Below are 26,931 nucleotides of genomic sequence, written 5' to 3'. Positions count from 1 at the left end.
TCACTGTGTCCCTGTCACTGTCCCTGTCACTGTCACCGTCACTGACCAATGGGTTTGGGCCCGGGCAGTGCCTGGGTGCAGTCGAAGGGCAGCGAGCTCAGGGACCAGATCACTGTCACTGTGTCACTGTCACTGTCCCTGTCACTGTGTCACTGTGTCACTGTCACTGTGTCACTGTGTCACTGTCACTGTGTCACTGTCACTGTGTCCCTGTCACTGTCCCTGTCACTGTCACCGTCACTGACCCATGGGTTTGGGCCCGGGCAGTGCCTGGGTGCAGTCGAAGGGCAGCGAGCTCAGGGACCAGATCACTGTCACTGTGTCACTGTCACTGTCCCTGTCACTGTGTCACTGTGTCACTGTCACTGTGTCACTGTGTCACTGTCACTGTGTCACTGTCACTGTGTCCCTGTCACTGTCCCTGTCACTGTCACCGTCACTGACCAATGGGTTTGGGCCCGGGCAGTGCCTGGGTGCAGTCGAAGGGCAGCGAGCTCAGGGACCAGATCACTGTCACTGTGTCACTGTCACTGTCCCTGTCACTGTGTCACTGTGTCACTGTCACTGTGTCACTGTGTCACTGTCACTGTGTCACTGTCACTGTGTCCCTGTCACTGTCCCTGTCACTGTCACCGTCACTGACCAATGGGTTTGGGCCCGGGCAGTGCCTGGGTGCAGTCGAAGGGCAGCGAGCTCAGGGACCAGATCACTGTCACTGTGTCACTGTCACTGTCCCTGTCACTGTGTCACTGTGTCACTGTCACTGTGTCACTGTGTCACTGTCACTGTGTCACTGTCACTGTGTCCCTGTCACTGTCCCTGTCACTGTCACCGTCACTGACCAATGGGTTTGGGCCTGGGCAGTGCCTGGGTGCAGTCGAAGGGCAGCGAGCTCAGGGACCAGATCACTGTCACTGTGTCACTGTCACTGTCCCTGTCACTGTGTCACTGTGTCACTGTCACTGTGTCACTGTCACTGTGTCCCTGTCACTGTCCCTGTCACTGTCACCGTCACTGACCAATGGGTTTGGGCCCGGGCAGTGCCTGGGTGCAGTCGAAGGGCAGCGAGCTCAGGGACCAGATCACTGTCACTGTGTCACTGTCACTGTCCCTGTCACTGTGTCACTGTGTCACTGTCACTGTGTCACTGTGTCACTGTCACTGTGTCACTGTCACTGTGTCCCTGTCACTGTCCCTGTCACTGTCACCGTCACTGACCAATGGGTTTGGGCCCGGGCAGTGCCTGGGTGCAGTCGAAGGGCAGCGAGCTCAGGGACCAGATCACTGTCACTGTGTCACTGTCACTGTGTCCCTGTCACTGTGTCACTGTGTCACTGTCACTGTGTCACTGTCACTGTGTCCCTGTCACTGTCCCTGTCACTGTCACCGTCACTGACCAATGGGTTTGGGCCCGGGCAGTGCCTGGGTGCAGTCGAAGGGCAGCGAGCTCAGGGACCAGATCACTGTCACTGTGTCACTGTCACTGTCCCTGTCACTGTGTCACTGTGTCACTGTCACTGTGTCACTGTCACTGTGTCCCTGTCACTGTCCCTGTCACTGTCACCGTCACTGACCAATGGGTTTGGGCCCGGGCAGTGCCTGGGTGCAGTCGAAGGGCAGCGAGCTCAGGGAGCAGATCACTGTCACTGTGTCACTGTCACTGTCCCTGTCACTGTGTCACTGTGTCATTGTCACTGTGTCACTGTGTCACTGTCACTGTGTCACTGTCACTGTGTCCCTGTCACTGTCCCTGTCACTGTCACCGTCACTGACCAATGGGTTTGGGCCCGGGCAGTGCCTGGGTGCAGTCGAAGGGCAGCGAGCTCAGGGAGCAGATCACCGGCTGCACGCGCTGCAGGATGTTCAGCGAGATGGCCACGATGCTGCACGTGTCCTGCCGCACTGCCACCCTCATGTGGGGACAGCTCCGTCCCCTGGGGGTGTCACAGTGTCCTGCCGCACTGCCACCCTCCTGTGGGGACAGCTCCGTCCCCTGGGGGTGTCACAGTGTCCTGCCGCACTGCCACCCTCCTGTGGGGACAGCTCCGTCCCCTGGGGGTGTCACAGTGTCCTGCCGCACTGCCACCCTCCTGTGGGGACAGCTCCATCCCCTGGGGGTGTCACAGTGTCCTGCCGCACTTCCACCCTCCTGTGGGGACAGCTCCGTCCCCTGGGGGTGTCACAGTGTCCTGCCGCACTGCCACCCTCCTGTGGGGACACCCCAATGTCCCCCTGGGTGACAGCCTGACCCCTCAGCCCTGTCACCCCTTTGGGGACACCCCAATGTCACCAGGGGTCACAGCCTGACCCCTGACCCCTCAGCCCTGTCACCCCTTTGGGGACACCCCAATGTCACCAGGGGTCACAGCCTGACCCCTGACCCCTCAGCCCTGTCACCCCTTTGGGGACACCCCAATGTCACCAGGGGTCACAGCCTGACCCCTGACCCCTCAGCCCTGTCACCCCTTTGGGGACACCCCAATGTCACCAGGGGTCACCTCTGTGACCCCTCAGCCCCGTCAGCCCAACCTGGCCCCTGTCCCTGTGTCCCCAGTGTCACTGTCACCCCAAAATGGGCACTGTCCCCCTGCACTGCGGCCTTCCAGAGCCTCCCGGGACCCCCAAATCCCCCGAACCCCGAATTTCCCCAAAATGCCCCGAATTCCCCCAAATGGCCCAAAACTGACCCGGGCCAGCCCTGGTGGGGCTCACAGAGGATGAACAGGGTGGGACTGGGGAGTCCATGGGGAATTGATGGGGCTGGGACCCCCAAAACCTCCTGAAATCCCCCCAAAACCCCACCCAAACACCCCTGAAACCACCCCAAAACTGCCCCAACACCCCTGAAACGCCCCCAAAACCCTCAAAATCCCCCCAAAACCCCAGACTGACCCGGGCCAGCTCTGGTTGGGCTCACAGAGGATCAGCAGGGTGGGCTCACAGTGGCCATGCAGGAACTGCATGGGCTGGGACCCCCAAAACCCCCTGAAATCCCCCAACACCTCCTCAAGCAACCCCAAAACCTCCTGAAATCCCCTTATAACCCCCTTGAAATCCATCCAAAACACCCCAAATCTCCCCAAAATGTGGTAGACAGGGAAAGGCGCTGCGGAAGATCTCGCGATGTCACGGAAAGCCAGGACCCTCAGATCCCCTCAGATAAGACCATCTGCTTCCCATAGATAAGAAACTAACATAGGAATGTAACCCTCCTAACCAAATTCCAGTAACTTTCCATCCCCTACCCAGTAACAGTCCACCTCTTACTAACCATAGATGGTAAAGACAGACCCATGCTGACGTAGAGACCCCTTAGACTATAAAAACCCAAGAGATGAGACAATAAACGCCTTTTGACCGTCCATCACATTGATGTCTGCGTGTGTCATTGGCCCGAGTGGCCCTGGTGAGAGGGCTGCCGTGCTGTTCGTCTGAACCAGGTCGCCTGCCTTGCTTCAGAAGGCAACACCAAAATCCCCTCCAAACCCCCAAACTGACCCGGGCCAGCTCTGGTTGGGCTCCAGTAGGATCAGCAGGGTGGGCTCATGGTAACCTTGTAAGAACGGCATGGGCTGGGAACCCCAAAATCCCCTCCAAAACCCCTCAAACCAACCCAAAACTCCCTGAAATCCCCTCAAAATACCCCAAAGCCCCCCAAAATCCCCCGGGGACCCCCAGACTGACCCGGGCCAGCTCTGGTTGGGCTCTGAGAGGATCAGCAGGGTGGGCTCACAGTGGCCATGCAGGAACTGCATGGGCTGGGACCCCCAAAATCCCCCCAAACCCCCCCAAAAAACCCTCAAATTTCCTCCAAACACCCCAAAATCCCCCCAAACCCCCAAAGTGACCCGGGCCAGCTCTGGTTGGGCTCACAGAGGATCAGCAGGGTGGGCTCACAGTGGCCATGCAGGAACTGCATGGGCTGGGATCCCCTGAAATGCCCCCAAACTACTCCGAAACCCCCCAAACCACCCCAAAATCCCCTGAAATCTCCCCAAAACCCCTTTAAATCCCCTCCAAACCCCCAAACTGACCCGGCCCAGCTCTGGTTGGGCTCCAGTAGGATCAGCAGGGTGGGCTCATGGTAACCTTGTAAGAACTGCGTGGGCTGGGAACCCCAAAACCCCCTGAGAACTGCCCCAAATCCCCCCAAAACGGCCCCAAATTCCCTCCAAACCACCCCAAATCTTCCCAAAGCTGCCCCAAATCCCCCTGGGACCCCCAGACTGACCCGGGCCAGCTCTGGTTGGGCTCTGAGAGGATCAGCAGGGTGGGCTCACAGTGGCCATGCAGGAACTGCATGGGCTGGGACCACCCCAAAACCACCCAAACCACCCCAAAACTCCCAGAAATCACCCCAAAACTGCTCCAAGCCCCCCAAAAATCCCAGAACTGACCCGGGCCAGCTCTGGTTGGGCTCACAGAGGATCAGCAGGGTGGGCTCACAGCAGCCATGCAGGAACTGCATGGGCTGGGACCCCCAAAACCTCCTGACACTTTAACAAAACTGCCCCAAATTTACTCCAAGACTCCTGAAATCCCCCCAGATCCCCCAAAATCCCCCCAAACCCCCGCACTGACCCGGGCCAGGTCTGGTTGGGCTCACAGAGGGTCAGCAGCGTGGGCTCGTAGCAGCCGTGCAGGAACTGCACGTCGATGATGTTGAGCAGTTTCTCGTCCAGCTCGCGCACGTCGATGATGTGGCTGGGCAGGAAAATCGACTTCTGCCTGCGGGGTCGGGGGGTTCGGGGGGGCTCTCTGGCTTTTGGGGGGCCCTGGGGGGTCCGGGGGGTCTCTCACCCCTCTCCCACCAGCCCCTCGTGCTCGTCGGCCAGCGAGTCCCTGCGGAAGGGCAGCACCACCAGGCGGGTGCCGTAGATCAGCATCACCGCGCAGCGCCCGCCGGGGTCCACGCGCACCCGCGGCGTGGGCACGTTCTGCACGAAGCCGTCCTGCAAAAAACGGGGGTTTGGGAACCCCAAATGGGATCTGGGAACCCCAAAATCCATCCCAGAGCTCCGTGTGCACGTTCTGCACGAAGCCGTCCTGGAAAAAACGGGGATTTGGGAACCCCAAATGGGATCTGGGAACCCCAAAATCCATCCCAGAGCTCCGTGTGCACGTTCTGCATGAAGCCGTCCTGGAAAAATGGGGATTTGGGATAAATCTGGGATCCAAGGGAACCCCAAATGGGATTTGGGAACCCCAAAATCCATCCCAGAGCTCCGTGTGCACGTTCTGCACGAAGCCGTCCTGCAAAAAACGGGGGTTTGGGAACCCCAAATGGGATCTGGGAACCCCAAAATCCATCCCAGAGCTCCGTGTGCACGTTCTGCACGAAGCCGTCCTGGAAAAAACGGGGATTTGGGATAAATCTGGGATCCAAGGGAACCACAAATGGGATTTGGGAACCCCAAAATCCATCCCACGGTCCTGAGGGCAGGATCTGCATGAAGCTGTCCTGAAAAAATGGGGATTTAGGGAGGCTCTGGAACCCTAAAATCCATCCCAGAGCTCTGTGTGCACGTTCTGCACAAAGCTGTCTGATAAAATGGGGGTTTAGGGTGTTTGGGATGGCTCTGGAACCCCAAAATCCATCCCAGAGTGACCCCACACCCACACATGGGATGTGTGCACGTTCGGAACGAAGCCATCCCGGGAAAACAATGGGGATTTAGGGGGGCTCTGGAACCCCAAAATCCATGCCAGAGCTCCCTGTGCACACTCTGCATGAAGCCATCCTGGGAAAAAAAGGGGTTTGGGGACACCAAATGGGATTTGGGAACCCCAGAATCCATCCCAGAGCTCGTTGTGTGCATGAAGCCATCCAAGAAATGGGGCTTTGGGGTGTTTGGGGTGACTCAAATCCATCCCAGAGCCCGGTGCGCAGGATCTGCATGAAGCCATCTTGAAAAAATGGGATTTGTGGGGGCTCTGGAACCCCAAAATTCATCCCAGAGCCCTGTGTGCACATTCTGCATGAAGTTGTCCTGGAAAAAAGGGATTTGGGATAAATCTGGAACCCCAAAATCCATCCCACAGTCCTGTGGGCATCTTCTGCATGAAGCCGTCCTGAAAAAATGGGGATTTAGGGGGGCTCTAGGATCCAGGGGAACCCCAAAATCCATCCCAGAGCTCCCTGTGCACGTTCCGAATGAAGCCATCCTGGAAAAATGGGGATTTGGGATAAATCTGGGATCCAAGGGAACCCCAAATGGGATTTGGGAACCCCAAAATCCATCCCAGAGCCCTGTGGGCAGGATCTGCATGAAGCCATCCTGAAAAAATGGGGATTTAGGGGGATCTGGAACCCCAAACTCCATCCCAGAGCTCCCTGTGCACGTTCTGCACAAAGTCATCGTGGAAAAATGGGAATTTGGGAACCCCAAATGGGATTTGGGAACCCCAAAATCCATCCCAGAGTGACCCCACACATCTGGGGGGATTTGGGATGGTCAGGACAACCCTGGGATCCGCTGAACCCCAAAATTTGGGGGGAAATTCAGGGATTTTGGGGTTCTGGGATAACCCTGGGATTGAGGGAACCCCAAAATGCACCCAAGGGAACCCCAAAATAAATTCTGGGGGGGAAATTCAGGGATTTTGGGGGTAAAATTCAGGGATTTGGGGTAAAATTCAGGGATTTTGGGATTCTGGGATGACCCTGGGATTTAAGGAAACCCCAAAATCCATTTTGGAGGAAAATTCGGGGGTTTAGGGGGTAAAATTCAGGGATTTTGGGGGAAAATTCAGGGATTTTGGGGTTCTGGAAGAACTCTGGGATCTGGGGGAACCCCAAAATCCATTTTTGGGGCAAAATTTGGGGATTTTGGGGTAAAATGTGGGAGGTTTTGGAGTAAAATTCCAGGATTTTGGGGGGAAAATTCCGGCATTTTGGGGGCAAATTCTGGGATTTGGGGATGTGTGGGATGACTCTGACATTTTAGGGAACCCCGAAATCCATTTTTGGGGAAAATTTGGGGATTTTGGGGGTAAAATTCAGGGGTTTGGGGTAAAATTCAGGGATTTTTGGGGTTCTGGGAAAACCCTGGGATTTAGGGAACCCCAAAATCCATTTGGGGTAAAATTCAGGGATTTTGGGGTTCTGGGATAACCCTGGAGTTTAAGGAAACCCCAAAATCCATTTTTGGGTGAATCTCAGGGATTCTGGGGTTCTGGAAGAACTCTGGGATTTGAGGGAACCCCAAAATCCATTTATGGGTGAAAATGGGGAATTTGGGGTTGTAGGAGAGACCCCAGAGCCAGGGAACCCCAAAATCCATTTTGGGGGGAAAATCAGGGATTTTGGGGTTCTGTGATAACCCTGGGATTTAGGGAACCCCAAAATCCATTTTTGGGGTAAAATGTGGGGATTTGGGGGTAAAATGTGGGGATTTGGGGGTTCTGGGATAACCCTGGGATTTAAGAGAACCCCAAAATCCATTCTTGGTGAAAAATTCAGGGATTTGGGGGGTCTGGAAGAACTCCGGGATCTGGGGGAACCCCAAAATCCATTTTGGGGGGAAATGAGGGATTTTGGGGTTGTGGGAGGGACCCCAGAGCCTGGGGAATCCCCAAATCCATTTTTGGGGTAAATTTGGGGTCCCGGGCTCACCCTGAGCTCTGAGGGAACCCCCAAATCCATTTTTGGGGTAAATTTGGGGTTTTTGGGGTAAATTTGGGGTTCTGGGCTCACCCTGAGCTCCGGCTCCTCGAAGTAGTGCAGGGACAGAGTCTTGAGGTCGTGGGTGCCGGGGTCGTACTCCACCACCGACAGCTGGGGAACCCCAAAAACCGGCTAGGGCACCCCAAAAACGACTTATGGTACCCCAAAATTATCCACAGCACCCCAAAGTTATCTACGGCACCCTAAAATGCAGTTATGGCACCCCAAAACTGAGTTATGGCACCCCAAAGTGGGGTCGTGCTCCACCAAGGAGAGCGGGGAGAACGGCCCCCCGAAAACGGGATAGGGCTCCCCAAAATCATCAATGGCACCGCAAAATCATTTACAGCGCCCCAAAATCATCAATGGCACCCCAAAGTTATCAATGGCACCCTAAACGTGAGTTCTGGCACCCCAACATTGAGTTCTGCACCCCAAAATGGGGCCGCGCTCCAGCACTGAGAGCTGCGGAATGGCACTCCAAAATCGGGTTAGGGCACCCCAAAATCATCCCCCGCACCCCAAAATCCTCTACAGCACCCCAACACCATCCACAGCACCCTAAAATGGAGTTATGGCACCCCAAAAATATTCACAGCACCCCAAAATCTGTAATGGCACCCCAAAGTCATCCACAGCACCCCAGCACTGAACGATGGCACCCCAACATTGAGATACAGCACCCCAAAAGGGCTTTGCTGGGGCTTTTCCTGGATTTTTCAGGATTTTTTGTGGGATTTTTTGGAGTTTTTTGGGGGGGGTGTTTCTGGATTTTTTAGTATTTTGGGTGGGATTTTTTGGGGAGGTTTTTTTTGTCCTTCCCACTTTTATTTTGCTTTTTTCTATTTTTCCCCATTTTTGATGATTTTCCCGCGCCGTTTCGGCCTTTCCCCCTCACCTCGGCGTCCTCGGAGCCGAGCAGCGGCGCAAAGAACGAGAGCGGGCCGCGAGCTCCGGCCCTGCCGCGGGCCCGGGGCTCGGCCCGGGGAAACGCCGCTGGGGCAGCGGGGGCGCTCGCGCTGCTTTGCCGTTGTTTAGGGGGGTTGGGGGGGTTTGGGGGGTTTTGGAGTTTTTTAAGGTTTTTGGGGGGGGGGTTGGGGGGTTTTGGGGGGTTTTTGGGGGGTTTTTTGGGGGTTTTTTGAGGTTTTTTTGGGTTTTCTGGGTTTTTTGGGGGGGTTTTTGGGGTTTTTTTTGAGTTTTTTGGGGGGTTTTTTGAGGTTTTTTTGGGGTTTTTTGGGTGGTTTTTTGGGGTTTTTTTTGAGGTTTTTTTGGGTTTTTTTGAGGTTTTGGGGGGTTTTGCGGGGTTTTTTTGGGCGTTTTTTGAGGTTTTTTGGGGTTTTTTTGGGGTTTTGGGGTTTTTAGGGGGGTTTTTTGAGGTTTTTTGGGGGTTTTTTTGGGTTTTGGGCGGTTTTTTGGGGGTTTTTTGGGGTTTTTTGGGGTTTTTAGGGGTGTTTTGGAGGCTTTTTTGAGGTTTTTTGGGGGTTTTTTGGGGAATTTTTGGGTTTTGGGGGTTTCTTGAGGTTTTTTGGGCGTGTTTTGGAATTTTTTTGGAGTTTTTTGGGGTTTTTGGGGGTTTTTTTGGGGTTTTTAGGGGTTTTTTTGAGTGTTTTTGGGGGGTTTTTGGGGTTTTTTTTTGGGGGTTTGGGGGGTTTTTTGGGATTTTTTGGGTGGTTTTTCGAGTTTTTTAAGAGATTTTTTGGAGTTTTTTGGGGTTTTTTTGGCTGTTTTCGGCGGTTTTTTTGTTTTTTTGGGGGTGTTTTTGGGGTTTTTTTGGGTTTTTTTCGGGGTTTTTTCGCGGTTTTTTGGGGTTTTTGGGGTTTTTTTCGGGGTTTTTTTGGGGGGTTTTTTTGGGTTTTTTTTCGAGGATCTTTGGTTTTTTGGGGGGGTTTTTTGGGGGGTTTTTTTTGGGGGTTTGGGGGGGTTTTTTGGGGGGTTTTGGGGGGGTTTTTTTGAGTTTTTTTGGGGGTTTTGGGGGGGGTTTTTTGAGGTTTTTTTGGGGGTTTTTGGGGGTTTTGTGAGGGTTTTTTGGGGGGTTTTGGGGGTTTTTTTTTGAGTTTTTTTGGGGGGGTTTTTGGGGTTTTTTTTGAGGATTTTTCGGGTTTTTTTAGCGTTTTTTTGGGGTTTTTTGGGGTTTCTTTGGCTGTTTTTGGGGGTTTTTGGGGGTTTTTTTGGGCATGTTTTTCGGGTTTTTTTTTTGTTTTTTGGGGGGTTTTTTGGGTTTTTTTGGGGGGGTTTCGAGGTTTTTTTTGGTTTTTGGGGGGTTTTTTGGGGTTTTTTTCGGGGTTTTTTGGAGTTTTTTGGGGTTTTTTGGGTTTTTTGGGGGGGGTTTTGGGGTTTTTGGGGGCTTTTTGGACTTTTTTTGGGGTTTTTTGGAGTTTCTTTGGAGTTTTTTTGAGGTTTTTTGGGTTTTTTTCAGGGTTTTTTTTTGGTTTTTTGGAATTTTTGGGGGGGGTTTTGGGGTTTTTTCGGGTTTTTTGGGGGTTTTTTGGAGATTTTGGGGGAGGTTTTTTGAGGGCTTTTTTGGGTTTTTTGGGGGGATTTTTTGGGTTTTTTCGGGGTTTTTTGGTTTTTTTTTTTGTTTTTTCGGGTTTTTTTGGGGTTTTTTTACAGGTTTTTTAGGGTCTTTTTGATGTTTTTTGGTTTTTTGGGGGTTTTTCTTGGTTTTTTGGGGTTTTTTTTGGTGTTTTTTTGGGGTTTCTTTTGGTGTTTTTTTGGTTTTTTGGGGGTTTTTTTGAGTTTTTTGGGGGTTTTTTTGAGGTTTTTTGGGGGGGTTTTTAGGGTTTTTTTGGTTTTTTTTGTTTTTTGGGGGTTTTTCTGGCGGTTTTTTTTGGGGTTTTTGGGGGTTTTTTGGAGATTTTTTGGGGGGTTTTGGGGGTTTTTTGGGGGGTTTTGGGGGTTTTTTGGGGTTTTTTGGGGGGGGGGTTGACTTTTTTTGGGCTTTTTGGAGTTTTTTGGGGGTTTTTTTTGGGTTTTTTGGATTTTTTGGGGGTTTTTTTTGGTTTTCTCAAAGTTCTGCACCGCCAAAATTGAGAATTGAAATATTTGGGATTTTTTTGGGTTGGGATTTTGGTGATTTTTTTGGTGGGTGCGGAGTTAAATGGAATGAATTTGAATTAATTTGGGGGTTTTAGGGGTGATTGGGATGGAATTGGGTGGGAACGGCCGGGAGGGGAGACTGGCGAAACTGAAGCTCTCACAAAATGACCTTTGAGACAAAACACGAACACAGAGAACCAGAAGGCACCGAGCGAGGGGACGTGCCCCCACGCTCTGACCCTGCCTTATCCCAGAGCGGTGAGAAATCAGCCAGCACAAAGCCAGGGGCTCTCCTTGCTGCCAGCACGGCTGCCAGCCCTGCCCAGGGCTGTGTGCTGCAAACCCACAGGCCAAGCACGCGTTTCTGCCTGGCAGTCTCAGCACCCCCAGCCAAGCGCTCACACCACCCATCACAAGGTGCTGCCTCTCGGAGCCCTCTGCTGCTGCCCCGCCTGTGGCACCCAGGCAAACACTGATGCACCCAGGCTATTGCCAGGATCACATCTGGGATCAGTGGCAAAGAGCTGTAAATCGTCAGGGTAGGGAAAAAAACCAACCCAAAAGACAGGAAAAGCCAGACAACCAAGTAGTGTTTCTATTCCTATACTGAGGAAGCAAACGTCCACAATGAAGCCAATTACCTTTGGACACAAAGATATTCTCCCTATGACCAGTTCCAGAATATTCATCTCTTCTGCCATAGCCCGTCCATCACAACCCTAAAGATTCTAAAGAGGGTTCCAAGCCTGCAATGTTTCCTTTTATTGTGGAATAAAATGCTTCGCTAAACTGCTATGTGTGACTTTACAGAAGACGAAAGTCATGCCACTTGAGAATAAGGTGTTGGCAAATCCAAAAAATCCCACTCTCCCCCTTGAGTCATAATCACAAATGTACTGCAGGCAATGGGCCAGCACATCAACAGAAAGAGAGACATTCTTTGGCCAACGGTGTAATAATCTGCAAAGGACAGAGAGCTGCAGCCGCAGCCCAGCCCCAGCCACGGCTCTGGGAGCGCCCACACGCTCGGCAGGGCTCACCCAGCAGCAGCAGCTGCAGCCCAGCCCTTGCTTTGCCTTGGCCTTCCCACCCAAAAGAGGCACAGCCCACATCTGCTGCAGCTGGAGCAGAGGCAGCCGCTCCCCGCAGAGCTCCTGCGAGCGGCTGCGGGGCCCCTCCCGCCCGAGCGGCAGCGGCCGCTCCCCGTGGAGCCCGAGCAAGTGGCAGGGCGGGATGCCGAGCACCTCCCGCTCGGCGGGCGGCGGCCGCTCCCCGTAGAGCTCCTGGAAGCGGCTCGGCCCCTCCCGCCGGGCCGGCAGCGGCCGCTCCCTCTGCAGCAGGTGGAAGCCGCAGGGCGGGCGCCGGGCGAGCAGCGGCCGCTCCCTGTGCAGCAGGAGGAAGCCGCTGGGCGGGCGCCGGGCGAGCAGCGGCCGCTCCCTGGGCAGCGGCGTGAAGCGAGCGCGCCCGTGCCGCCCGTCCGGCAGCGGCCGCGCCCCGGGGAGCTGCCGGGAGCAGCGGGGCGGGCGCCTGCGGCCATCCCGGCCCGCCGCCGGCCGCTGCCTGTTGGCCGCGCTCCGGCGCTTGATGCGGAGCAGGAGGTCGGGGCGGTCGCGGCGAAAGCAGGGGTTGCTGTAGTGGAGCCAGGCCCCGGCATCGCCCGGCGCAGCCGAGCCGAGCCAGCCCGGCACCTTGCGGAAGCCGTAGCGGTAGAGCTGCCGCACGAAGCTGCGGAACTGCGTGGCCCTGAAGGTGTGCGGCACCGGGGCCGGCCCATGGCCACGGCCCCCGTGGGCGCGGCCCGAGCTGAGCAGCTCCCGCTCCAAGTCGATGAGCAGCGGTCGATGAGCAGCCCCTGGGCGCGGCTGTCCCAGCGCACGGAGCGGACGCGGGGGCTGTTCACCAGGCGCCAGAGCTTGGCGGGGAAGGCGCGGGCGCGGAGCCCGGCGGGCAGCGGCAGCTCCGCCATGGCATCGATCGCCGACTGCGGCCACAACGCCCGCGCGCAACGGCCGCGGCTGCGCCGGCGGCGCGCGGCCTGAGGGGGGCGCTGCGCTCGGGCCCGCGCGCCCAGCGCCCCCCGGCGCGGGCCGGACTTGGCGGGGACGCGCGCGGCAGAGCCGGAGCTGCGGGCACAGCGCGGGCCCCGGGGCTGGCCGGGCTCGGCTCGGCTCGGCTCGGCTCGGCTCAGCTCGGCACGGCACAGCACGGCTCGGCACAGCAGTTATCCCCACGCTGCATGCCGTGCCTGGGTCACCATCGGGGACACAGAGGAAGGCCATTGCTCTGTTTTGGCTGGGGAAGGGATAAAAAGAGGTGATTAGAAAACATTCATTTGGTCTCCATTTCAGCAGACTAGCTGGTTTTATCTCACCATGTCTGCCTGTCTTTGGCAGAGTTGGCACATTTTTCGTGAATTGGAGTCAGCTACAGCAGCAGGAATGGGAAGCAATTTTGTGAGCCTTGATATCAAAGCCAAAGTGCTGCCCCATGGATGGATGTTGCTTTCTTCAAGGGATTTTTGGCCTAGAGCTGTAGCAAACGCATGCTGGTGTCTTCCCAAATGGCGTTGCCTTTTTATTTCCACAGGAATCACCTCTGCTTTTTCTTCCCCCCATCGGGGGAGAGCTCCAATGCAAATGCCTCCTGCAGCCAACTCTTGTCACTGTAGACTGACAAAGGAGATCTTGCAGTGGGGAGAGACTCCCTAGAGCTGCTGTGGAGAGCTGAGGGGGAAGCTTTGTCCCTTAGTCTTGAAGTCTTGGGGAGCTGCTTGTGCTCTGGGGGACGGACACCAGCGATATTTATGCAAGCCTTGCAGGTTCATTCCTGTAAAGAAAGAAAATATACGGATGCCAGGTAGAGAAACAAGGTGTACGGGAGAGAGACGGGGAAAAGGAGAGGGGTAATAGAGAAAGGAGCCCTCCGCAGGCAGAGATCAATCTTCATGGAGGTAATGATCGATGCTCAGTTTATTGCAAATCTCAGGGCACATTTATATGGTAATGCAGGGCTCAGAAACGGGAGAATACATAGAAGTGGTTACAAAGTGTTGTGTATAGGACAAAGAGCTAACATATCTTTGGTCACATACATAGATTGGCAAAAGCGTCAGCAGAACATTCTGCCCCATATCTTCCCTTCACATCCTTAGAAGAACTTGCTTCACATCTCTTTTCCTGGGGTACATCCTGGCAAACTTCTTTATATTGTTTTCCCAAGGGCAGCATGTTTCTGCTCTAAGGCACGTATGCAGGGTTGTGCAGCTTGCTTCTCTCCTGTGTCTGCTGAAAATGCTCTCTGCATTCCTGAGCTTCCTGACACACCACAGAGACTTTGGGGTTGTCGTATTGGCAAACAAATTTCGGTCTGGGAACTTTTTGAAATACTTCAATTACTCTTTTTTTTTTTTTTTTTTTGCTTTCCTCCAGAAATATTGTCATAACCTAATGCTTCCACAGAATCTTTTCCTACTTTTTATGGAATTCCTTTTGCTGCCCTCCCAGACCAGGCCAATTCCCAGGGCTCCCTCCCAAAGTGAGGTGCAGCCCATGGCCTCCACTCTCCAGCTGGAACAGAAGGAAGCACGGAGTTTGCTGTTGTGGGAGAGGAGCTTCTCTTTGCTGCCTGCTTTCCCTTTGGGACAGGTTGGTGTGTGCTCATTTGATAAAGGCAGGTGTAAACTCTGAAGCAGTTGTGTTTCAAACTGCTCCCTTCTCCAGCTCTTCTGTGGGTATCCTTGGACAAAAGGCCTCTTGGTGGGAGCTCCCAATGGTAGGTTAAGGAAGGAGGTTGATATTTCAGGGTTGTGACTGCTGAAAGCAGCTGTTTCTGGAGGTGTCCAGAGCTGGGAGTGGCTCATTTCTCACCTGCCTGCAGAAAAGGAAGTTGCAAAGTGGGAATTTCATTTGTGCAGATGGCCATCAGGAGTGTTTGCCAAGAGATGGGCTGGCAGAGAGGCAGGTCTCGTGCTAAACTGGCTGTGTGTTTGTTTTGGTGGTGGGGAGGGTCAGAGATGCAGACACAGACACCAGCTGAAGGAACAGTGTGATTTACTGTAGTGCAAAAGTGCAAAAAACAGTCAGGAAAGGATAAGCTAAGCAATGCACCTCAGCATTATTACAAAAGGGTGCCTCTGGTGACTAAGGAAGATCCGTCACCAGGTAGCCCAATGGTTTCCCCTTCATCCAGAGCTGCACATCAGCTGGGGGAAGCTGTCCCAGCCCAGCCCTGCAGAGCCACGGCCGGGAACCGGGAAATCCTGCGGTGCCTCCACCTTTGGCGGCCACGAGGCTCCCGAGTGCGCTGTGAGAGTGGCCCGGCTCTGACAGTGCTGGACGAGCAACGTGCCAGAGCTTCTGCTGGGGGCACAGCTGGTGTCATTCTCCTCTTGGTTTTCTCCCCAGGCCTGGCCAGGGCTCAAGGAGGAACCAAGGCCAGGTGTGGCCTTGTCCATTTTCCTCATGCAGAAAGGTGAAGACGTGTTTCACCAGTGAATGGATGCAACAATCCTTTTGATAATAACACTTGGTTAAGGAGCAGATACATAGAACATTGGGTTGGGAAGGTCACCTAGAGAGCAGCTTTGGCTCAGGTCCTGTAGTTGAGGCTTCAGTCAGGGTCTGTTGTTAAGGCCTTAGTCCTTCAGTATTTTGTGGTGCAAATCACACCTGTGCAGAGCTGCAAACAAACAAGTCTGTCCTTAGCACATTTGAGACAGGGAACAGGATTAGCCCTGCAAGGCCAGGCTGGGGCCAAGAGCAGAAGGCCAGCACCCTGCTTTTGCCCCCAGGCAGCCCTGCAGAGCAAGCAGCCCCTCCTGCCCAGGGGCTGAGGTGCCCGAAGCTGCCTCCCCGCTGTGCAGCTCTGCAGAGCCCGCGGGGCGCAGGGTCCTGGGCAGCCAGGGCAGCCCGGCTGCCTTGGGGCACAAGGAGTGCCCCAGAGAGAAGCTGCTGCCCTCTGCTTTGGAACTGTCCCTCAGAGTCTTGTCATTAATCCACAGTGTCTGATGTGTTTTCCTTTCCTCTCCCAAATTTAACACAGCTTTTTGAGAAAATGGACTGATGTAGCTGCTGCTGGTGGTGGTGCTTTTGTCTGCAGGTGAGGGCAGGTGATTTGGACCAAGGACAGAGTCCATTGTTAGCACCCCAGCTTTGCCAAGAAAACCATTCACAATTGGGCTTCCACTACTGAGCTGTTTTCTTAGGTTTTGGAAAGCTACCACCTTAAGAAACCCAACAGATTTTCCTCCAGGAGGACACCAGCAGTAGCATGATGCCAATGTTTTCCACCCCTTTTCTGTGTCTTTTAAGAGTTCCTCAGTGCCCAGCAGGAATGAAATGACCTGTGATAATGGGATTTGAGAGCTCTGTGTTGTTCGTTGCCACATGAGTGTTCATGACAAGCTGGACACCCCACTCGTGGCTCTGTTGAGTTAAATTCATCCCAATTCTGTGCAAACAGCAGCCCCGAGATGCTGAGAAGAGCAGGCACAGTGGGTGGGTGTGCATGCACGCACCCGGGGGCTGACTGCTCTGTGGGCAGATGGTTTTGCACTGTTGTAAATCTTCACTCTCCCAGGCTGAAAGACTATTTCAAATATATATCTTAAATGAAAATATATATCAAAAAATGAAATTGTCCTAAAATACATGTGCATTAAATTTCATGCATATTATATATTATATATTTTGATTAATATAATAATAATTTAACATAACATAATATAATGTAATATAATATAATATATACATGAGATCATTTTTGAAGCCATTGCTTGTGGGGGCTATTAGATGATCTCCTAGTGTTTGTACATTTTAGTTTCTGCTACTGCTGATCCGAGCAGCAACTCCCTGTCAGTTCTTAAAGGTCACTTCACACAAAGGGATTTCATCATTTCAGTGCCTGTGAGAGCTTGGCACTGAAATGCCAAGTTGATTCCCAGCTCTCCAGCCTCCCTCTGGATTTTGGGGCATCTCAGCACTTGTGTCCATGGCCCTTCCTTCATCCCCAGCCTGCAGCAGTCACAGTCGCTGCTGCCTCCCCCTTGCTGCAGCTCATTTGCCAAAGTGCTGCCAAAGGCAGCAGAGCTGGCTCAGGATCCCTGCTGGCTTCTGCTCTCTGGGATGAGCTTCAGGGGGACACTTCCCCCCGCCTCTCCTGATGAATTTGCTGCACTTTATGCCGCAGAAGAGCCTCCTCTGCTTCGTTCACTCGGCCCTCCAGGGGTCTCTACTGCTCGGCATTTGGCCTAGAGGTTCTGGCTCAGGCAAAACCCTAACCTAGCCAGTTCCCCACTCTTGCCATTGTCCCTGGAGCATCACAGAGCTAGCCAGGGCTGCGGAGGGCAGTGACAGTGACCCATGCCCTGGCATGTCACAGCCCCCAGAGCCACACCTGCCAGGCCACAAGCCCCAGCCCTGGTCCCCACTGCCGGCCTCAGGGGCTCCTGGGCATCCTCACCCTGAGTGCAAAGGCAGCCTCAGGAGCCCCCAGGGCGCTCTGGATCCAGGCTACAGACACCCTAAAGCCATCACTGAAGGGGACATGGATGGGGACTGCAGCTGGATCTTGCAGTGCTCACCAGCCCTGACTACTCTCTAAGTGAACCCAAACCTCATTGGCAGCACCTTGAGCACATTGACCCTGCTTGCCTGTCCTTGAACCTGGTGTTCCCACATCCTACACCAGCGCTTTGCATGGAGTGACCAGCTCCCAGCTGCTCTGCTACCCTGGCCTTACTTTCTCTTTGCCAACAATGAACTTAACGGATACACTCCTGAGAAACCTAGCACAACATTTGCTTCTCTTTGGAGCACTTCGGCAAAAAAATTCCACTAGTCCCTTGTTTTGCACAGAGAAGGAGGTCCTGACAAAGCATGAGGCACAGGCAGGGCTCTGGCATACGAATTCCTGAGCCACAGGATTCCACCCATTGTTGTTCCCAGCTACTTTGCTGATATTTTAGAGCCAGTTCTGGACAGGGGCTGCTGCTGACAGGGTAGGAAAATTTGGAGGAAAAAAGGTGCAGGAGACAACAACAAAAAAAAACCAAGGGGGAAAACCCTTAGAAATACCGAGCACAACAGAAGTCCTTGGAGATGGTTCAATAGAAAATGGCATCAGCAGTGAGCAGAGCCCGAGATTGCTCACTGCCACCCCAGGGGCTCCTCAGTCCCCTGCTGGTTTGTGTCTGATGCAGCCCTGCCTGGAAAGGGCTCCAGGTTCTGGTGTTCCCAGCTTGCTCCAGGCTACATTCTTAGCAGCACTGAAAGAAGAGGGGAAACAAAGAGCCATTTTCTGTCCTGCCTGCAAACTCTTCTCCTTCAGTGCCACTGCCAGAGATCATCCCTCTGTCAGCTTGGCACTGTGCCTGCTGCATCCTCGTCCCTGTCCCTCGCATCAGCTCCTGCACATCATCAGCACTCCCTGTCCCACATCATGAACAGAGAGAGCTGTGTCAGAAGAGCAAGGAGTGCATTTTCTTGGCTGTGAGATGCAAAGCTGTGTTTTGTGTCAGGCACAAACAGGCGATGTGTGTATTTGTGAATGCAAAATGTGTGGACCCCGACAATGGGAGAGCTGTGAATTCTAATAATAACTGAGGAAAATAAAGCACAGAAAAAGGCCTGTGAACCTATCTTTTGTTTGCAATTAACCCTAATTGATTTAGGAGCGTTGGAATTAAGGTGTTAAAAATGTTGCTTTTTGCTTGCATTTAATCCATAAAAAGCTCTGCAATAATAACCTTTTGAAGTATAATTTTAGAATATTACTTGTATCCTTGAAACTGTAGCTTTGGAATATATATAAAGGAAATATTTTTATCTCACACCTTATTGAAGCAGAGAAAAACAGCTTGAGAAAGAAAGATGAACATCACCTCAAGGGTTTATGGTTTTGACCAAAGGGAAGCTGGACATCACTGTTATGAGATTTAGAGTCTCTGCAATTAAAAGGTGGACACACATCTGGGGAGCCGGACCCCATCAGATGGGATTCGTCTTTTTTCTTTTGGAAACTGGACCGTTACCATCTGGGGATACTCCTTTGAGATACATGCTGAGAAATTAAAATCACAATAGTGTATAGAATTGTGATGTAATAATTTGGAATAAAAATTGCTGATGAGTAAAAGATTGGAAATAGAAACTGCTGAAAAAAAACTGATGAGTACCCCTATAAATACCTGTAACCATCAATTATCGGTGTGCAGCTGGAAGGAAAACTTCCCCCACTGTACCCAGTGCTGTATTGCTCATACTTTACCATATTAAATAATAAATTGATTGCTGCTGGAATATTGGCCTAGTCAAGCTTCTTATTCATAACACTGTTAGCTGTGCTCTTCTATGGGCTGGCCATGGCACTGGGTCATTAATATGCTGTCATGCTGTGAACTGAATTCACACCTCACAGGGCTGTGTTTACTGGGCCTGCTGGATCAGTGCCCACTTCCTTCCTCTGCTCCTCCTCACTCCAGGACTGTAAGAGACCAGCATGGGGTCAAAGACCCTGCAGTATCATTACCCTCTGGTAATGCTCAGAGGTCCTCTAAGGGCTGTGTAATGCACAGCATCTGGGTGTGGGGCCTGTGCTAAGGAGAAAGAAGGAGTCTGTGAGAAAGCTGAGCTGCTCTTACATGGGACTGCAAAAATGACAGGAACTTTTTGGCATATAAAGCTTTCCTTCCAGGTCAGGTACCAGGGAAGGCCTAATCAGCTGTGGCCCTACAGGGCAAGTCTGTGCTAACTCCCAGCACCAAGTGCAGGGCTGTGGGACAGGGCTCCTACAACAACAGCACAGCTCTGTGTGAGAGCCCAGCCTTGCATCTGGGTTCCTGCCTGCTTCCCCTTTAGAGACAGCTGTGGCCTGAGGATTTGTGTCTGAGGGAGACACATCCTTGGACCTCCTGATCTTTCCCAAGTAGCCAAATGGGGATGCACCAGCAGCACTGCTGGGAAGGTGCTGGCTCAGTGGCTGTTTTTGAGACTGTACCCCCCATATCAGCTTTATGTGTGTGTGGGGGGGGTGCTCTGGTGGGTGTGGTTACACACTCACTGGCCTTGGCAGAGCACAAGTTGGAACCTTTGAAGGTTCCAGCTGCTGTAAGGCTCAGGAGGCAGAGCTGGTGCTGGGCACAGTGTGGTACTGTGCTGAGGGAAAGGTGAAAACAGTTAATAATCCACCCTCAGCTAATCACTGAGGGCTGATGGGAGGCACAGGCCTGGTGGAGCTGCTTTGTACAGGCCAAGGTGCTTATCAGCTGTGCAGCGTCCCCAGCAGCCCCTGGCAATGCTGGTGCAGCTGAAGGACAGGCTTGATGGGTCTGGTGCAGCCCCCCAACCTCAGACACTGCGGCTCCATCGTGCAAAGCAGCATGGCTGAGCTGGTTGTTGGTCAGGTGAGGGCTCAAATATATTTCCTGCAACTTGCTGGAAATATATAAACTGTGCTGGAGCACAGTTCAGCCTGGAAAAAAGGCATTTTTACAAGTGTAGGGGAGTCAAGCCCCAATAAATGTCAGCTGAGCCCTGGTGCTGGCTCCCCTGCATGAAGCCTCAGTGAGGCACCAGGGCCTCCTGTCAGCAGGAGGGGAAGGGAGATCAGAGTTGTTGGAAGAATACGTGACTGAAGGCTGAGCACAGGGTTGGTGATGCTTTGCATGGCTCTTGCATGACACCCAGGCTGGCTGTGGCAGTGTAAGCCAACCTTTTGTTTTGCATCAGGCTTTATGCCAGAGCCAGCCCCTTTCCAGCCTTTGGGGTGATTACAGCTGTTGCTGTAGATTTCCCTCCCTCCTTTTTTTTCCAATAGCTATTCTACTCCAGCACCATAGGCAGGCAGTGATGGCTGCCTGTAGCTAACAAGACAAACTGAGATCTGCCTGCAGAGCCATAGTAAGGTGTCCCTGGGCTTGTGAGACAGGCCAGGACAACACAAACGGAGGCCACAGCCATGCTGTGCTTTCAGTTGAGCCTGTGGTGGAGCTGCTGTGCTTGTGGTCAGCATCTAGATGGGGCAGGTGACATATCTATCTTAGCTGGGACAGAAACAGAAGTGCAGCCCTTGCACAGCATCCTTCTGCTAGGCTATGCTAAGCTCAGGGGCCTGTAAACTGGCCCTTAAGACCTAGGTCTCCACTCCTTGCCCAGATCCCCAGCCTCAGGGAGAAGGACTTGGGTTTAGGAGCCATGGCTTTTTCTTCCATCAAACTCCATTAAGAAAAAGTCAAGTTAAGCAGTTTATTAACATTTAAAATACTGTACAGCATGTAAACCAAATATCCCCCTCCCCACAACAATCCTGTGCTCTCAGCGGATGCTCTGGTGAGGAATACTGCTTTTGGCACTGTTTGCCTTCTCTTTCTCCTTCTTCTTTATGGGATCCATCTGAAAACAGCGCCAGAGCCACAGTGTTTCATCAGCAGCTGCTGAGGCCACTGTTGTACCGTCAGGGCTCATGGTCCGGTTCAAGATTCTATCAGTATGACCTGAGGAGGAGAAGGAATGTGCAATCAGGGCTGAGCTGATCAGCACATGCACATTTACTCCTGTATGCTCCCATGAGCCCTGCCAGCTTGCATAGCTGTTCCCCCAGTGGCTGTGGCAGCGTGATTTCAGACCCCAAGCACACACTTGGATCAATGGTATCTCTTCCACAGCCCCGTGGGCATGCTTCACTCCTAGCAGCATGGCCCCGGATACTGTCCTGTATCAGTGATGCTGCAGGCTCAAACCAAGGAGTGCAGCTGCCTTCAACCTCTGACAGCCCCCCCCACCCAGGCCCTGTCCACCTATAGTAGGAGTCTTAGTATCTGTAAGTAAACCAGAAGGGGGAAATATAGTAGGAGTCTTAGTAAAATATCTGTATTGTATATTGAATATCTGTATATAGGCCTTGCCCTGATAAGCCCTGGTTGTTTTTGATGGCTGCAGCTGCAATGTCCTTAATTGGGCTGCAGCTGTAGCTAGTGAAGATAACTGGGATAAAAGGGGCTGGGCTTGGCCAGTCAAGCTGAGCTGACAAGGAGCCCTGACAAAGAAGGAGCAACAAGCAGGAGAAGAAGTCAGAGCTGTGAAGAACTGCCTCCAAGAAGTATCACCGAGAAGGTATGAGACTTTAGAAATACGATTGCAACAGTATGGGGCTTTAGAAATGCAACAACAAGATAACAACATCCACCTACCTTGCAGCTCTGCAACCTTGGTCATTGTTGGATACTTCCATAGAACCAGCTGATTCTGTGCAAAGCCATGGCCTGAAATGAGCTCCTTGTAGTTTGTGGACCATAGGATAGAAGAGACCTGCAAAGAGGCAGTAACACAGGTGAGACGAGGTCCTTGTGCTGATGCTCACCACTCGGAGGCGAGCATGGTCCCCCTCCTTCCCCGTGCCTCTGGGCCTGAGGAGCCAGCAGCTCTGTGGAGGTGTGCTGCCAGAAGGTGTTTGTCTCCAAGCTGATGTTCATCTCTCACCTGGGAACAGGTATCAACAGCACTGAGGCGGGTGCCAGAACACACCTTCCAGATGCGGACATGTCTGTCACTAGTGCCACCTCCAGTGGCCAGAACATTCATCTGCCATGGGCACCACGCCACAGCCTGAGAGAGGAGAGTTCATTTTAAAACATACAAGAGGCAACCTGCACCCAGCCAGTGCTGCATGCCTGCCTTGCACACACATATCCGCCCGTGGCAGCTCTGTGCTCACCTTGACAGCGCCCTGGTGCTGAGTGAAGGTCTGCACAGGAGCAAAGTCTCCATCCCCACCTTGGCTGCATGGCCAGACGTTCGCCAGATCGTCATTGCCTCCACTGGCCAGGTAGCGGCCATCCAGAGACCATTTGAGTCCACACCTCGTGTGTGTGGCCAGCAAGGGTGGCCACGTGATGCTCAGCCACTCGGACATCGTGGTGATGGATGTGCCCAGCCTGTGCACCACTGCAGAGAGAAGAGAAGGCTTGCAGGGTCAGGCTGCACATTTTCACCCAAATCCATTTTTGTTGTTGCAAGACTGCTATCCCTGCCACTGGGTTTCAGCCAGTGTTATCAGCAACACAGGTTTGTTGGTGTGAGTGAAACACCCACACAAGCTCTTTACAGCTTCAGCACAAATTGCAATACAGGAAAGAGGCCTTCTCCTCACAGCCCCAACAGATAAGGCTGGGTAAGAATCCCAAGCCAGGACAAACTTCTCTCTGCCATCCCTAACCCATGCCACACGTAGATTGAGGGATAGGAGTTTGCAACAACTGGAAACTGCCCTTGACCCACTGCTTTACCTGGAGAGGATGCAGCTGTTCCAGCTGAGGGTTCCCACACGGCCACAATGGCTGGTCATGGTTCAGAGACGTTTCTGCTGCTCAACGTCCCATAGCTGGAGAGGCAAAGCAAAAAGTTCTTCAGAAGAAACCCAATCCTGTTTCTATGCCCTAGGAACCTCACTGCACAGGCTCTGGCATTCAGCTTTCTCAGTAAGGGAACAGAGAAAATGTGGATCTCATGACTATAGCACAGAAGGTAATGCTGCTTATCAGAAAACGCCCAAACCAAACCCTGCCTTGCACACTGGGCAGTTCCACCCCACACCAGGGAAGACAAGTCAGGTGCATGGCATCCTTCCTCTGCCAGCCAAGGTTTTGTGCCCAGGCCCCGCAGTTCTCTCACTCCCTTGAAAACACCTCTAGTTTTACTCCTGCATTCACCTGAATCTCAGCACTACTTGTGCCAACAGCAAGGTAGTCTCCTTCTTTAATCCATGACACAGAGGAAATGTAAACATCTGGATGCTCCATCTGCAGCAGGGGGACAATCTCCCTAGTAGCATGATTCCACAGATAAACAGTGTCGTCCAGAGCCACTGCCAGGAAGTTCTGGGAGCTCCAGTCTACGAGATTCCGATCTACAATTTGAAAGAGCAATGCAGGTCACACCATGCTTGGCTAGAGAGCCCTGCCCTTCACCCGTGCTTCTGCAGCAGGTGCGGGTGCACACGTGCACACACACACACACGTACAGGTGAGGGGCAGCCTTCTGAGTGTCACTGTGCCCAGCTGCTGGGGCCAGGTACCCTGCTCCAAGGCATCTGCACAGTGCCCTAGACCACTGTCCCTGTAAGGCCGCACAAGGACACTGCAGAAGTGGTCTGTGCTAGCCTGGGTACACAAAATAATACAGACAGCCCAGTTACACTGTCCTAGGAACAGCAATCCAATGCAGAATGTTCTGGATGCCCAGCACTCAGCCCTGCAGCCTACTTACAGTAGTCGTTGAACATCTCTGGTGCATCCAAGACCCGGTCTGGCTTTGAGGGAATATATCTGCTATTCTTCCTGCTGGATCCAGGTGCCATTTTCTGACTGTAGAGCACTTTCAGGTTATTCTGATAGCCTGTGTGCAGGGGAACAGGTTTGTTAACCTGAGTTAGTTTCCTCCCAGCTGAGTGCTGCTCACCCAACTAGGAATCCCTTGGAGTGAAAATAAAGTCCTAAGAGAAACACTCACAAGCCTGCCGTGCACGAAAATCACTGGCAGAATGAACTGCTGAACAGGGGTGAGCTACAATTTCCTCATTCATGGAAACAAATTTAACAAACACTTGGGTTTTTGAATGCCATTATATTTAGTTGCAGTTTAAGCTAGAAAGTGCACAGCAGAGAGTTTGGTGCTCTTACAGACTTCATGAAGGTTTGGAACCTGCAGTACAGGTGACTGTCACCGACATCTTTTCATAAAAATCCTTTCTTTAGGATTTTTCTCCCTTCTGAGAAGCTGTGGCCTCAGCAACAAAATGTAAACAATGGTTATCTGCTGCTGTGGAATGCAACAGATGGATGCGGGATCGGTCTTGGGTGAAGGTTTGGATTTACTGACCACTCACAGCAGAGCTGGGTCTCACCCTCTGCTGAGACACAGAACTTTGTTTATTCATTCTTTTTCTATTCTTAGCCTAGCTAGCTTCTGAGAACTTTCCTTCTATTTCTTTTAGTATAGTAATAATGTAATATATATCATAAAATAATAAATCAAGCCTTCTGAACATGAGGTCAAGATTCTCATCTCTCTCTTCACCCTGAAGCCCTTTGCAAGCCCTGTAACAGGTGACCAACTGGCAGTCATAGCAACTCTCCTAAATAAATTCACTGTAACTGTTATGCCCTCCCTTGACCTCAGGAACCATAAGAAAGGAGACTCCAGCCTGTACAGCTCTCAGAAACCAGTTGATTTCTCCTGTGACCACACACAGAGCCTCTGCGTTGCTGTTCCCCTGACCTGACCTCTCCTGCTGATTCAGCTCACACACACCCTGTATCATACCTTCTGGAGCATTCTGTGGGTTTCCACTGAGGTGGAGGATCTTTGCCTCTTCTACATCAAAACCATTCAGATTCACTGCCCAGGCTTTCTGTTGCTCCTACAGAGACAAATCACCCTCAGTGCAATGCATTTAAAACAATTCCCACACTGCAATTTAAACAGACACCTAAGTCCCCTTCTCTTAGAATCTGAAGATGTTTGACTGTGCTGCAAGGGTCAGTCACACAGAGGCAGGTCAAAGCAGTTTTCCCTCAGACTTTCATACATCATCCTGCTCACATTTTCAAACAATGGCAAATTCAGTGTCATTGTCAGTGGGAAAAGCCACAGCCACAAAGTGATCAAATGCTTCATAAACAGATTTCAGAACACAGTGTAAAACATTCCAGAAGTGTTCCCTGTGGAGACATTGTCCTAGAATAGCTACCACCAGCAGTTTCACTTCGCATAGGCTTACAGCTTTGCATTTTTGTTGCCTGCTACATTTTAAAGCCTCATTAGTCAAAAGCTACATTTTGCTACCAGAAGCAGCATAGGCTTGGAGTGCATGGCAGTCTCTACAGCTTCAATCTCATCCTAGGCTCCTGAAGCCCAGAGCTGCAAGTAGTGATGGCTGGGACTTGTCAGTCCCGTGTGCCCCCTTGACAGAACCTATAGTTTACTGCTCTGTAAAGGGGCAGGAAGGAGTAGCGGTTGTTGAAGTAATTGTAACTTAGCAACATGCTCACCTTCTTGGTAGGGGAATCCTCAGCAGGGTCATCCTCTCTTTGCTTAGGAGGAAATTTGCCATCTCCATCTGCATAGTGCTGCGGTTGGGAAAGTAGCGATCCCCCCCAGCCTTTGTGGGGGTGCTTTGAATTTTGGATCCAGATTTACCTGCATTCACATATGAAAATATTGTCTTACAGCTATTTAACAGCCTGTATTAGAGCTTTCATGGGAGCAAACCCAACACTCCTCCACATCACACCCACCAGACAAGTAGGACTCTGAGGTCTCATGCCACCCAGTCACAACTAACTTATATTTTCCTCCCTGCAACCAAGTTGGTTAGGGACCGTGTGCACTTGGGTCTAGTGCAACAATTCCAGAATCCAGAGATAAGGGGAAGATACTAAAACGCTCACAGGATGTAAAGCTGTCAGCTGACAGTCCCGCCCACACTCATCCTAGCATACAGCTGTGCCAGCAAGGCTCAGCTGGGCGAACAGCAGCTCGCCAGCCCCAGTGCTCAGAGCTCTGCCCCTCATGCTGGCAAGGAGGTGGGTGGCTGCCAGGAGCACAGCCCGCCTCCTCCGGCCTGAGCAGCAGCCGGTAGGGCAGCGTGGCAGGGAGCCCAGAGCCCCGTGGCTACAGACAAGCAGCCTGGGCGAGGCTCCCGCACTCAACCTCTGCCGCTGGTGGCCGGCGCTCATCGGGTGTCTTGGACGGCGTCTTGCTGGAGCTGTGAGAGCGACTGGCCGGCTTCACGGGCGACACACCGACGGGGCTGGGCCTGGGGCCGCTCTCCTTGGCCTTGTGCTGCCATCGCGCATGCGGCGCCTTCGGGATCAGCGTGTCCAGCTTCAGCAGCCCGTGCAGGTCCGCCTCGAACAGGAACTGCGCCATGGTCCTGCGGGCGGGCGGCATTAGCGATACCCGCCGGCCGGGCTGAGCCTACTCCAACAGCCCCGCCAGCCTCCCCACCACCGCATCGCGCAAGCGCTCCGGCGCTCCTCCCCACCAACGGACACCCACACTCTCCCCAGCCGCTGCTTCGGACACTCCATCAGCCGATACGCCCTCCCTCCGCTCCTCGGGGGTCCTTGATCAGCCGGCACCCCTTCCAGCCGCTCTTTGGGGCTCTCTCGGATAAGCGACATTCTCCCTTCCCCTGCCGTTCAAGGGCAATCTCATCCCTGCTCTTTCTCCTCC

At 52.8% G+C, this 26,931-nt stretch overlaps 1 protein-coding gene across 1 annotated transcript; it reads right to left on the bottom strand.

Moving 5' to 3' along the window:
- Nucleotides 1-1,777: 1,777 nt before the first annotated feature.
- On the bottom strand, nucleotides 1,778-12,668 carry LOC128950048 (cleavage and polyadenylation specificity factor subunit 1-like; the record flags this gene model as incomplete). Its single annotated transcript, XM_054294921.1, has 6 exons — nucleotides 12,610-12,668; nucleotides 8,565-8,688; nucleotides 7,697-7,777; nucleotides 4,801-4,952; nucleotides 4,582-4,728; nucleotides 1,778-1,925 (listed from the first exon to the last, which is right to left on the bottom strand). Coding segments are annotated over exons 1-6 (711 nt in total), but the record flags the coding sequence as incomplete, so codon positions are not given.
- Between the last annotated feature and the right edge of the window lie 14,263 nt (nucleotides 12,669-26,931).

Source organism: Melozone crissalis, unplaced genomic scaffold (genome assembly GCF_028551555.1).
Source record: "Melozone crissalis strain CALT ecotype California unplaced genomic scaffold, PUWL_Pcris_2 ptg000383l_1, whole genome shotgun sequence".
NCBI lineage: Eukaryota > Metazoa > Chordata > Aves > Passeriformes > Passerellidae > Melozone > Melozone crissalis.
The sequence above is the reverse complement of the archived record's forward strand: the minus strand, read 5'-3'. Positions and strand labels throughout refer to the sequence as shown.